The sequence below is a fragment of the Alexandromys fortis genome, unplaced genomic scaffold (genome assembly GCF_014885135.2).
Source record: "Alexandromys fortis isolate MF-2015 unplaced genomic scaffold, M_Fortis_MF-2015_v1.1 scaffold_20, whole genome shotgun sequence".
NCBI classification, from domain to species: Eukaryota; Metazoa; Chordata; class Mammalia; order Rodentia; family Cricetidae; genus Alexandromys; species Alexandromys fortis.
The window spans coordinates 17,812,736-17,824,750 of record NW_026067903.1 but is presented as its reverse complement, the minus strand read 5'-3'; the positions used below and the strand labels follow the sequence as shown (position 1 = coordinate 17,824,750).

General features: G+C 41.9%; 1 protein-coding gene across 4 annotated transcripts in view; it reads right to left on the bottom strand.

Annotated features, from left to right (window-relative positions):
* Positions 1 to 12,015, bottom strand: part of Kcnq5 (potassium voltage-gated channel subfamily Q member 5) — a 556,834-nt gene that overhangs the window by 77,309 nt on the left and 467,510 nt on the right. For all 4 annotated transcript variants that reach the window (XM_050134658.1, XM_050134661.1, XM_050134657.1 and 1 more), the window contains one exon: positions 6,606 to 6,701. In XM_050134658.1, coding sequence (XP_049990615.1) covers positions 6,606 to 6,701 — 96 coding nt within the window. The remainder of the gene's footprint in view (positions 1 to 6,605; positions 6,702 to 12,015) is intronic.

The following is a 12,015-nucleotide window of genomic DNA, read 5'->3' as shown; positions in this document are numbered from 1 at the left end:
CCATTAAGTGCTCTGACTACTTTTTCTTTCATATTCATTCATGTATATGTAACAATGTATGCATATATTGCTTTATTTGCAGTCACTATTGTCTTATTTTCATTTTGTGATTTGCTTTTATTAATCACTACAAAGTTATGGCATTTCTGATCCCTCCCGAAGAAGCAGGAAATGTACCACAGATTCTATCAGTTCCATTTTCATGTGGATGCTCCAGGCTCACCATGCTTGCTTGAGAAAACCCTCCATCAGACTACATAGAGTCAAATCTGTAGGGCATTTCCTTGGTTACTAATTGCTATGGAAGGGTCCAGCCTACGGTGGGTGGTGCCACCCCTGGGCAAGTAAGTAGTCCTGGGAGGCATAAGAAAGCAAGCGGAGGCAAACATTAGGAGGACCTCAGGGAATCCCGAGGAAACAGGTGGAGAGGATTTTAAGAGCCCGAGGGGTCAAGGGCACCACAAGAAAACTCAGATGCTCACAGAGACTGAACTGACAACCAGGGAGCCCACATGGGACCGACTTAGGTCCCCTGCACATATGTTACAGTTGCGTGCCTTGGTCTTCTTAGGGTCTCCTAACACTGGGGGCGAGGGCTATCTCTGATTCTTTTGCTGGCTTTTGGGACCTTTTTCCTCATGCTGGGTTGCCTGTCCAGCCTTAATATAAGGGGAGGTGCCTGGTCTTACTGCAATTTGATATGCATTATTTGGTTGATATCCATGGGAGGCCTGGCCTTAAAGGAGGAGTGAAGAGCGTGGGGGAGGGGAGCTAGCAGGAGAGGAAGGATGGGAAAGTGCAGTCAGGTTAAAAATAGAGAGAGAGAGAGAGAGAGAGAGAGAGAGAGAGAGAGAGAAAAGAAGAGAAGGAAGGAAGGAAGGAAGAAGGAAGAAAATAAAAAAGAAAGAAAGAATGAAAGAAAGAAAGAAAGAAAGAAAGAAAGAAAGAAAGAAAGAAAGAAAAAAGAAGGTTGAGTAAGCCATGGGGAGAGAGCCAGTAGTTGGCATTCCTTCATGGCCTCTGCTTCAGTTCCTGACTCCAGATTTCTGCCCTGATGGTGGACTGTGATAGGGACATGTGAACCTTTCCTTCCCAAATTGTTTTTTGTCAAAGTGCCCTATCACAGCAACAGGAAGCAAACTCAGACAGCAAGTAAATAAATTTTGGGGCTCCTGGAATGATTCTAGAATGGTTTGGCTTGGTGTAGAATGCTAGGTTGCAAGTACTCTTTCTTCTTAATAGGCTTATTTCCATGAGTTAGTTCTAAGTGTTGGGTTTCCAGTGAGGTAACCGATGTCATGTTGATTCTTCACCCTTTGGATATGCTCAGCTCTGAAAGCGTTTAAGATGCCCGATTTTACAAGCATTCTGATGTCTCTCCATGATAATCTTGGTATGAAGGTTTTGGTTCATAGCGAGGCATTTGGTGGAGTCTTACTACAGCTACTCCTGCTCTCCAGTTCTAGAAAATCACAGTGTACTATTTCCCTGGTAAAAACCCTCTCCTTAATTTCCCTAGACTCTGTGTACTTTGAGGTAACTGTGTTAGTTGGATCTTGAACCTCAATGAAAGGTCCTTTGATTTTCTTTCTTTCTTGTCTTTCTATTGCACTTTCTGAGATATGTCACAAACCTGTTTTTCCTTCTGTTTTTTTTTTTATGCTTTCATGTTTTAATATCTATGATCTTTTCTCTGTGATTGAAGCATGAAAAGAGGCATGTCAACTTGTATAACTGGGCGTTAGCAGAGCTTTTGGCAGCCTCCCTTTAGGATGGCTTCATGAAGACCAAGCTATTTCACTAAGCAAAGTGAAAGCTTCAATGTGCAGCCTGTTTTCTTTGGGAACAGTTGGCTTCTTTCTGGCAGGGTAATCTTGCAGCCTTCCTCTCGCTGTTCTGTCAGGGCTGAGCTTACGAAAGTTCACTGAATTGTTGTTTTGTTTTTACTCCACACGGAACAGGTTCATTATCTCCAGAAAAAGCCTCTATTACAGGCCTCTGATGAATCTCTTGGAGCCTGCCCAGAAACTCGGTAATGCCTGTGGAGGGCACAAGGTTGACTTTTGAGCCCTATTCCTGATCTGCCCCAAGGCTCCGGCAACATTGAAGAAGTGGGGGCAGAAAGGGGGTACATGCCAGAAGATGGGGAGGAGGGCTGTGAAATGCTGTCCTCTGAATATGACATGATGGTGGCAAATAACTCACAGCAGCTGTGATTACACACAGGCGATCAATCCTCTTAAAAATTCCAGCAGGGACTGGGCAGGAGGTCCTATCCCTTCTCTTTGGGTGGATGGCGGTCATCCCAGTGGAAGACCCAGGTGCGAATGTGGACATAACTAATTGGACTCAATGGGGTGTGTTTGTGTGAGAAAGAGAGAGAGAGAGAGAGAGAGAGAGAGAGAGAGAGAGAGAGAGAGAAAGAGAGATGGGAATGGATGTGTTGGTGGGGAACAGGGTGAGTAAGAAGAAGGGAGTGGGGGTGGATCTGATCAAGAACATTGTATATATGTATGAGATTTTCTAAAATTAAAATAAAGTTAAGGAGTATTGAATTTGGACTCAGACAGCAAGGATTTAGTCCTAGCAAATGAAGAGGCTTATCTTGGTGATCATGTGATATAATGTGTTGGAAGCACTCTGCAAACGACTCTGTGAGTCTTAGGCATTATTAATAAAAGTTGTGACATTTGGGCAGGTATTCAAAACGTTACCGAGAGCTGATTTTGTTTCCCAGACTGCTCCACTCGAAAAGTTAATTTAAATGAGTCATGCAAAGATATTGACACAGCTAAGTTTGCTGTGAGCTTCTGGGCTTTTCAACTTTTTTTTTTTTTTCTAAATCTTTGAGATTCTGGTTAATTTAGCTCTTTCACCAACCGAATGACAAAGCAGTCTGAGCATCTCACTCGCTGCAGAGGCAAGAGCGTGGTTCAGCCTTAACACAAATGAAATTGCCTTTGATCTTGATGCTACGTATATACAGAGTACCTGCAGGTTTATGGAGTAAGGAATGAAAGGATCAGCAACCAAAGCTTGCTTTCAACCTACTTGATCCTTAAAAAATTCATGTCTAAATTAAAAAAAAATAGATTTCTACCATGTCTAGCCAAAGCCTAACTCCCTGGATTCTGTTCAGACTACGTGAAGGAGACGCAATGGGCAAATGAATATCATGCTATTCCTACGCAGCATCAGTAAATAAATTTCATTGGAATGAGGGGGCAGCTACTTCCCACCTCATCAAATTCAATCTTGTTTTTGTATTTTCGAGACAGGGGTTCTCTGTGTAACAGCTCTGACTGCTTTAGAACTTACTTTGTAGATCAGACTGGATTCAAACTCACAGAAATCCACCTGCCTCTGCCTCCCGAGTGCTGGGATTACAGGTGTGCACCAACATTGCCCAGCCCTCAAATTCGATTTTTTTTGGGGGGGGGATATGTCAAAGTATTTTTTTAATTAATTTATTTCTTTATTAAAGATTTCTGTCTCTTCCCCACCGCCGCCTCCCCTTTCCCTCCCCCTCCCCCAATCAAGTCCCCCTCCCTCGTCAGCCCAAAGAGCAATCAGGGTTCCCTGCCCTGTGGGAAGTCCAAGGACCACCCACCTCCATCCAGGTCTAGTAAGGTGAGCATCCACGAAACTGCCTAGGCTCCCACGAAACCAATAGGTGCAGTAGGATCAAAAACCCATTGCCATTGTTCTTGAGGTCTCAGTAGTCCTCATTGTCCGCTATGTTCAGCGAGACCGGTTTTATCCCAGGCTTTTTCAGACCCAGGCCAGCTGGCCTTGGTGAGTTCCCGTTAGGACATCCCCATTGTCTCAGTGTGTGGGTGCACCCCTCGTGTTCCTGAGTTCCTTGCTCGTGCTCTCTCTCCTTCTGCTCCTGATTTGGACCTTGTGATTTCTGTTTGGTGCTCCATTGTGGGTCTCTGTCTCTGTCTCCTTTCATTGCCTGATGAAGGTTAATATTCAGGAGGATGCCTATATGTTTTTCTTTGGGTTCTCCTTCTTATTTAGCTTCTCTAAGATCACGAGTTATAGGCTCAATGCCCTTTATTTATGTCTAGAAACCAAATATGAGTGAGTACATCCCATGTTCCTCTTTTTGGGTCTGGCTTACCTCCAGGATAGTGTTTTCTATTTCCATCCATCAAATTCGATTTTTGATTCCTGATACTAAGCATAGATTTTAAGGTATTCTTAAACATTTTAAATCGTGTAGTTTGTGCTCTTTCCTGCCACAAACAATTGGCAATTTTAAGCAAAATTCATAACTTCCCCATGATATTGCTTTAATTTTACAAGTTCACTTGCTAGTCACAATATATGTATGTTACACAATCAAGTGTACAAAACGGAGTTCAAGGCCTCTAAGCTAAACTGTTCATTTGGCATCTCTACCTGTTACAGGTTGTCTCAATTTGGGGATAGACATAAATTTCACTTCTCTAATGATTTGCTGCACGAAAACCAATTTGTTTTGAAGTTTGGTTGGGAACTGTTCCTCACAATTCAGTAGTTGACAAGGACACAGCAGCTGAGGAAAGTCCCTGCCATGCTTCTTAGAAGTAGGTTCAATGTGCCATGGCAGCTCACGGCTCCTTAAAGGGACCGAACATTTGATAAGTGTCTAGAAATCGCTTTTTAATCTTGACTTCGCTTAGCTTTGATAGCAACGCGGAGCTGGTGGCTACCGTGTTGGCAGCACAACGCTGTTGTCACAGCTGATGTACACAGGAGAGCTGGCAAAGGTTTGCTTCTCAGCAGAACAGCTCAGGTTCTAGGAATTTTAATATCTGGGAGATGGTTTATTGGTTCTATACATATGCAGGGCTTGTTGCTCAGTGGGATTCTGGGAGCCCTTTGAACAAATGGTGCTCTCCCAGGTTGGAGGGCTGTTCTAGAGTGAAGGAAGATGGAGGTAAAGATAGTCAAGAGAGGACGAATCTGAAGAAATCTGAGAGCATGCGCCTCGGTGAAGACTGTTTGCAGATGGAGAGCGGTGAGGCTTTTGTGTGCCCGTACTGTGCACTTCTGTCATTATGGGATCATTGCTTGGCTCAAGACTTCGCAATACTGGAGATTCAACTAAGGACTCATACATGCCAGGGAAGCCCTCGTAATTAAACTACATTCCTAGCTCCTGGCTATGGGGCTTAAGCTACTATTAACTTAAGGACCTTTTCATCAAGAAAATAATTTTACTGTTTTTACTTGTCATCTTATAAAAAAGAGTTTTATTAATTTATTTTTATGTGTATGGGTTCTATGCCTGAATGTATGTCTGTGTATCATGTGGGTGCCTGGTGTCTGCAGAAGCCGGTGGAGGGTGTCAAGTTACTGAGACTGTAGTTTTAGAACGACCTGAGTAATCATGGAGGTGCTTGGACTCGAACCAGAGTTTTCTGGGAGAGCAATCAGTGCTCTTCCCTGCTGAGCCATCTCTCTGGAACCATTAGGAAAATAGTGACCGTTGGTGGTTTGCCTTGCAATTCACACCCAATGGCCCACTTCTCGTAAGCAGTTGTAAAATAGCGTTCTTTTTAAAACCAATTTAGTCACCAGCTACAGATTTTCTTTAGGATAGACCTAAACTACACACTCACTCCCCCCCCCCCCTTCAGAGCTCCATTTCTATTGGAAGCAAGGCATGACACAGACCTAGGGAAAGGCTAACTGGATGGTTAACAGTAGGTTACAACCAAGTAGTTCAGCCACTCAAAGCTGAGATCTAAATTAAAGCAATGTGCTCGCTACATTACTGCAGACAATTCTCTGAGCTGCATCCCAGCATCTTCAGGTTCAAATCTGGGGCTTCAGCTGCTTCTAAGGAGGGGAGATAACTTGGGATTTCAGGGCTATTGTGTTCATTGTGAAATGTTCACTTTAGATCCTTGAGCTGGGGAAAATATATTTTAGAAATATTTAGAAATAGTTTAGAAAGTAAAATATTTTAGAAAAGTGTTAACACAAATCTTGGGCTGTTGGAAAGAAAATGAAATGCTAACACAAACCTGATGTATAATGAACTAGCTTCACACAATATGTTTATTACCTAATATATATGTCCTCTAATATCTAACGCACTTCAGGCCATGTCCCTACAAGACATGAAAAGTAATTCCACAGACACTAAACCTCAACATTCCAAACCTTGTATGGTTTTCACAACCGAAGGAAAGAACGGGCTAGAGAAAGGCATGGGAATTCAGGAACGGTGCTGCATGCTGTTCCATCACTTAATGACCAATTAGGTTTCACACAGCGATTCAGAAAGTGAATTAGGGTCCTTCCAGGAGTTGCAGGGCTGGTAACCTCTGCACAGGGTTGGTGGTAACGGTTAATTAATCTAAACAGCACATAGTCCATTTTCCGAAAAACATACTTTGTTGTTGTTTGGGAGAGGGACAACACCTGCTCACACTCTGGGTTGTTCATTAAAGTTTGACTTTATTTTTTTATTTTTTATTTTTCTTTCTTTTATAGCACAGAACAGTAAGTAACTCTAGGAAGCAATGAAGCATGGTAACTAGAAAATGACCGAGCAAGCACTTCTGGAGAGACAGATGTTGCCATCTCCCCATCATGCTGACATTTACCTGAATGAGGTTGGCAGCTGGGTTCCTTCTTTTCTCAAAATGTTTCTGGCGATGCTGCTCCTGTACTTTTAATGCAAAACCCGAGCCAAGAATGCCCTGGAACAAAATACAAAATAATACCATTTTAAAGATCCCTAAAATGAATCAAAAAAAGACCAATAAACATGTTACTCATTAAAAAAAAACAAACCCTATATGTCTTTGTTCTAACACTTCCAGGGAGTGGCAAGCTGTTGGGTAATACAGCCCTAAGACTATGAGTCTTGTTCTGTAGTAAATCAACTGAACATTATCATTAATTGATTTCCGGTATTATAAGAAGCATCCCGATTAGGAAGAGAAATGATCACTAAATTCAAGTGATATTAAGTGATAGAATTTAGAGGTGTGAACTCTGCTTTGGACTGGACTGGGCTTTAAATTTGGGAGATTTAAAGTCTTGCTGCTATAGACTTGTGGCTACTTTTAGCACTGATAAGACTCTGGGATGGTACATTCATCATAAACAAAATTGGGGAGGATAGAGGTGAGGTTCAAACCGATCCCAGCTGAGGACCTTAAAGATGGGTTCTCAGTTTTGGAGTTGTAGGTTTTGCCCATCTGTATGAAAACAACAACAGAAAACAACCAACCTCCAGCCAACCAACCAATCAGCCAGCCAACCAACCAACCAACCAACCAAACAGCCAGCCAGCCAACCAACCAACCAACCAACCAACCAACCAACCAACCAACCAACCAACCAAACAAAGCATGACTCCTTGACAAACCTATTCCTCTTCCCTTGGTTTTAATGTGGTGCTTTCAGCATGTCTTACTTTTTCTTTTCTTTTCTTTTTTTTGGTTTGGTTCACCTATTTGAAATTTGTGGTTGGTGAGATTAACATACCTTCCTCAGTTTTGGGTTTGTTTTGTGTTCTTTTAAAGATTTATTGTATTTTAAAGTATGTGTTTGTGCACGCATGTGTGCAGGTAAGAGGATTTCAGAAGACAGAGTCAGATCTCCTGGAACCGAAGATGAGAGTGGTTGCAAGTTCCTGGGTATGGGTGCTGGGGAATTGAATCCAGGACTTCTACGAGAAGAGTGCGTGTTTTCAACTGCTGAGTAATTTCTAAACCCAGGTGTTTTATTGTTGTTGCTAATTTGATTTCTTTTCACTTACTATTACTTCTTTTTTTTTTTTTATATTTTTAGGTTTTTTTTTGAGACAGGGTTCCTCTGTATGGTCCTGGCTGTCCTGGAATTGGCTCTGTAGACAAGGCTGGCCTTGAACTCACAGAGATCCTCTGTCTCCCGCCTGGACTCAGATTAAAGGCATGCACCACCACTACCACCTGGCTTCATTCTTAATATCTTGAACTGCAAAAATTCTGGTTCTTTGATGTTTGCTTCTCTTTTCCATTTGTGTAGGTCTGGCATTTGTGCAATCAAGATGCCTTTTGTCTCAACATTTTGTTCACATTCAGAGCTTGCTAAATTCAGTCTTTGTCTATGCTCTTGACTTCATTCGCACGACACTGGGAACTCCGCTGCTTTCAAGTCTGTCTATTTTGCTTGCTAGCTATAAATTATTAGCCTTTTTTTTAAGCTTCCAGGAGTCTCACCCTTAAGCTAGAGATGGGTATCTTCTAAGTGCTGTCAGTATCTTCTGCAGGTAAGAAATGCCCAATGTGCACCCTTTGTCAGGTAAAAGATGGTACCTCCCGGAAAAAGGTTTCTGTTTATCTCTAGAAGGCATGAAGTCTTGGCCATGGGGGCAACTCTGCTGAGATATTTCGGGGCTTTAGGTAGCCTTTCATCTTATCTTGAGATTTCACAATTCTAAGCCCATTGGTGACAATAACCAGGCAGTAAGCAATGCAATCGTGTTTAAAATACAGAATTGTAGAATAATACCATTTGCTACTAGTATGCAGTGCCCTCCTCTATTATTAATTAAGATAAATAACTGTGCCCTGAAACAAGCAATTAAATCATGGGTTCTGTTTTCTATCTCTGCCTTCAGTGTAGTTCTTATACTGTTTCATGTCTCCGTCTCATACAGGCTGTGATTACACAAGCTAAGCTTTATAAAAACCTGCTTTGGATGGTCTGGCTTATAGATTTAAATAATCTTTCCCCCACTTGGTATCACAAATGCTCTCCTCTTCCAAATCCTTTATTTTTTATTTTTTGGTTAAATGAAGCTATTTGGGAAAGACAGACTGACTGCCTGATTTTTCCTCTAACTTCATTTCCCATTAAGCATTAACACACAGGAGAAAATAAAAATATCTTTATGATATGTATTATACCTGTAGAGTGGATATTTGTGTATTACTTGCTCTGAACATAATTCAGGTTTATAGACACTGGGTTAATGGCAATAGCTATCATTTTTGAGCACAGTGTATGAGAGTTACATCCCTTTTGAAAATGGATGCAGGTCCTACACAGTACAATTTAATATCTATAAAGCAAAATAAAATGTACTGAAAATCACTTGGCATTTCTTAGAACTGGTGACTGTTTACTACATGTCCATATGTTCCGGCAGTTATTAGCCATCTCTGCTTGCTGTCTCGTTATGTCTACATCTGCTTCTAGTCACATGCAGTTCACTGTCTCTAAGCCGGTCAGTCATGATTCATAAACACAGATGTAACATGGCTTCATCTTTCAATATGCACACAACTCTTCAAATACTGGCAACACTAGGTCACTAGGTGCAAAATCCTTTTTTATAAAATTCATTTATTCTATGTATTTTCCACATAATCTATCTTGATCTCATTCCCTTTGTAGAGGCAAATCTTACAAAAGTGATTTTCACGAATTTTTTTAGACTAACAAGAATTAAAATTTTAGTTTTTAATGTTTCTAGATTAATAAATGTGACATAAATACCAAGTGGGGAAAAATACCTTGACAAAAATTTAAAATGTTTACCTCTCCTTATCACTCAAGTTTAAGGAGCGCAGTTTGCACGCTCAACATAGCAAACAAACTATGCTGACTTTTGATGCCTGTTTATATTTTGTTATCTTTTTTGTTTATATTTGTAACATATTAATATTTATCTATCCATCTATCTTTTTTTTTTTTTTTTGAGACAGGGTTTCTCTGTTGCTTTGGAGTCTGTCCTGGAACTAGCTCTTATAGATCAGGCTGGTCTCAAACTCACAGAGATCTGCCTGCCTCTGCCTCCCAAGTGCTGGGATTAGAGACGTGCATCACAACTGCCTGGCTAATACTATATTTTAGTATTTGTAATATATTAACAAACATTGCAAATATTTTTGCTAATATTTTTAATGATTAAAGATAGTAGCAAACATGTTTGTGGAATAATTAACCTTTCAAGTCAAGCAGATTGAGTTGTTGTGTTAGAGTTAAACCAGCTGGATATGTAAAAGAATTCAATCTCCATAAAGGTTGATTTCTTCATAATAAAAGCCACTCATAGCTAGGGTATCCAGTGGGAGGAGGGAGTAAGATCAGCGTGTAAGGTTGCTATGAAGAAGTCAGGTTGGCCTCAAGAAGCTCAGTAAGTAGCCTAGGGATGTAGGGAGCTAGAGAGGGGTGGGCTACAGTGGAGCTTGGGATAAGTGGCCTATTGACCCTGTAAGGTACAACAGAGACCTTCTGTTGTCAAGGTAACACAGGAAGCCATGATCACTGAGTTTCCTGGCTGCAGGACCTTCAAAGAGGAAAAGCTTACAATCCTCTTCAACCTTCTTGTGGTAGTTTGATTAAGAATGCCCCCATAGGTTCTTATATTTGAGGGTGTAGTCATCAGGGAGAGGCACTATTGGAGGATTAGAAGGTGTGGCCTTTGTTGGAGGAAGTGTGTCATTGGGGGTGGGCTGTGAGGTTGAAAACGCCAATGCCGGGCCCAGAATTTCTGCTTGGGGATCAGGATGTAGCTCTCTGCTGCTGTTCCAGTGCCACATTTGCCGCAGTGCTCCCTCCCACAGTGACAATGGACTCACCCTCTCTGAAGCTATAAGTAAGTCCCTGATAAAATACTTTCTTTTTTAAGAATTGCCTTGCGCATGTTATCTCTTCACAGCAACAGAACAGAAGATGTTGGTACCAGGACAGCGAGTATTGCTGTGACAGACCTGACCGTGGTGTTCTGGGGAGGACTGGGAAAGGACTGTGGAACTCTGGCCTAGACAACCCATTGTTGAGCGTTGAGAGATCAATAAATTGATCTATAGGAGCTTGGAAGATAAGACTGTGGGGAACAATGCAGATGATGGAGGCCTGGTTTCTAAAGTTTCAGAGGAGGCAAAGATGCTACTGGACAGTCTGCAGGGCCTGGTTATCTGCGGCTGAGGACTCAGCTGTGATTAACAAGAGGAGCAGAGCTACTGAAGTGAAGCCTTTGCTTTGCTGGGACAATGGATGCTGAGTAGCTGGGGGTGAAGGATGAGCTGTGATTAAGAGAGTCAGCATCCTTGAAATGAAGTCTCCTGGGGGAGTGTTTCCTCAGAGTCAGCCACAGAAGCCTGTTCCAGAGGCAACCAAGGTTCCATCTCATCCTGACAGCCAAACTTTGTAGTGTAAGAGTCACATGGTTGGTCTTGGTTTTGGAGGCATGGAATGGTCATGGAGAACAGCTGGGGGTTGGCACTGTATGACAAGGATGGAGTCCCCAAAGAGAGCCCAGGAGAAGTTATTGGTGCAGCCCACTTGTACCAAGGGACTCCTTGGGATGATCACCAACAGCAGCAGCAGTGGAGTGGAGCCAGCTGGAGCCTAGAAGACAAGATGTGTGTGCTCCAGAGGGCAGAGCTGGAGAAGTGACCCAAGCTCTTTGGAGGGGCCTGGAAGATCGTGAGTGGAACCCAGACATCGGCTATTAAATTATTTACACATTTGCAATTTGATTTTGCTTTGTTCAGATTATGACTATCCCCTGGCTCTTCACTCTGGAAGTAAGAAAGTACTTTGTTTAGTTTTGATTTTATAGTCGTCTACAGTTAAGATCTTCTGGATTTTAAAACAGATTTTGGACTTTTTAAAAGAGACTGAAGTTTTAAAGTGTTTGAATTTGTAAGACTGTAGCACTTTTAAGTTTGAAGATATTCTAGATTGTGATATCAATATTAATGTGTAATCTTGGGGATGAATAAGAAAGGAAGGTTGTGGCTTAATGCGGAGTTGTTTGTGTCAAGTTGACAAGGGGTCAATTGTGCTGAAGAACTTTATGCCAATTTAATACAAGCTAAAGACCTCTGAGAGGAGGGAAACTCTATGAATTATACTTCCAGAAGATGGGGTTCTAGAGAAGCTTGTAGGGCATTTTTGTTATTATTTGTGAGTGATGGGGACTTCCGGGTCCATTATGGGTGGTGCTATCCCTGGGCTGTCCTGGCTTCCAAAAGAAAGCAGAGAGCAAGCTCTGCCTTAGGGAACCAGGCA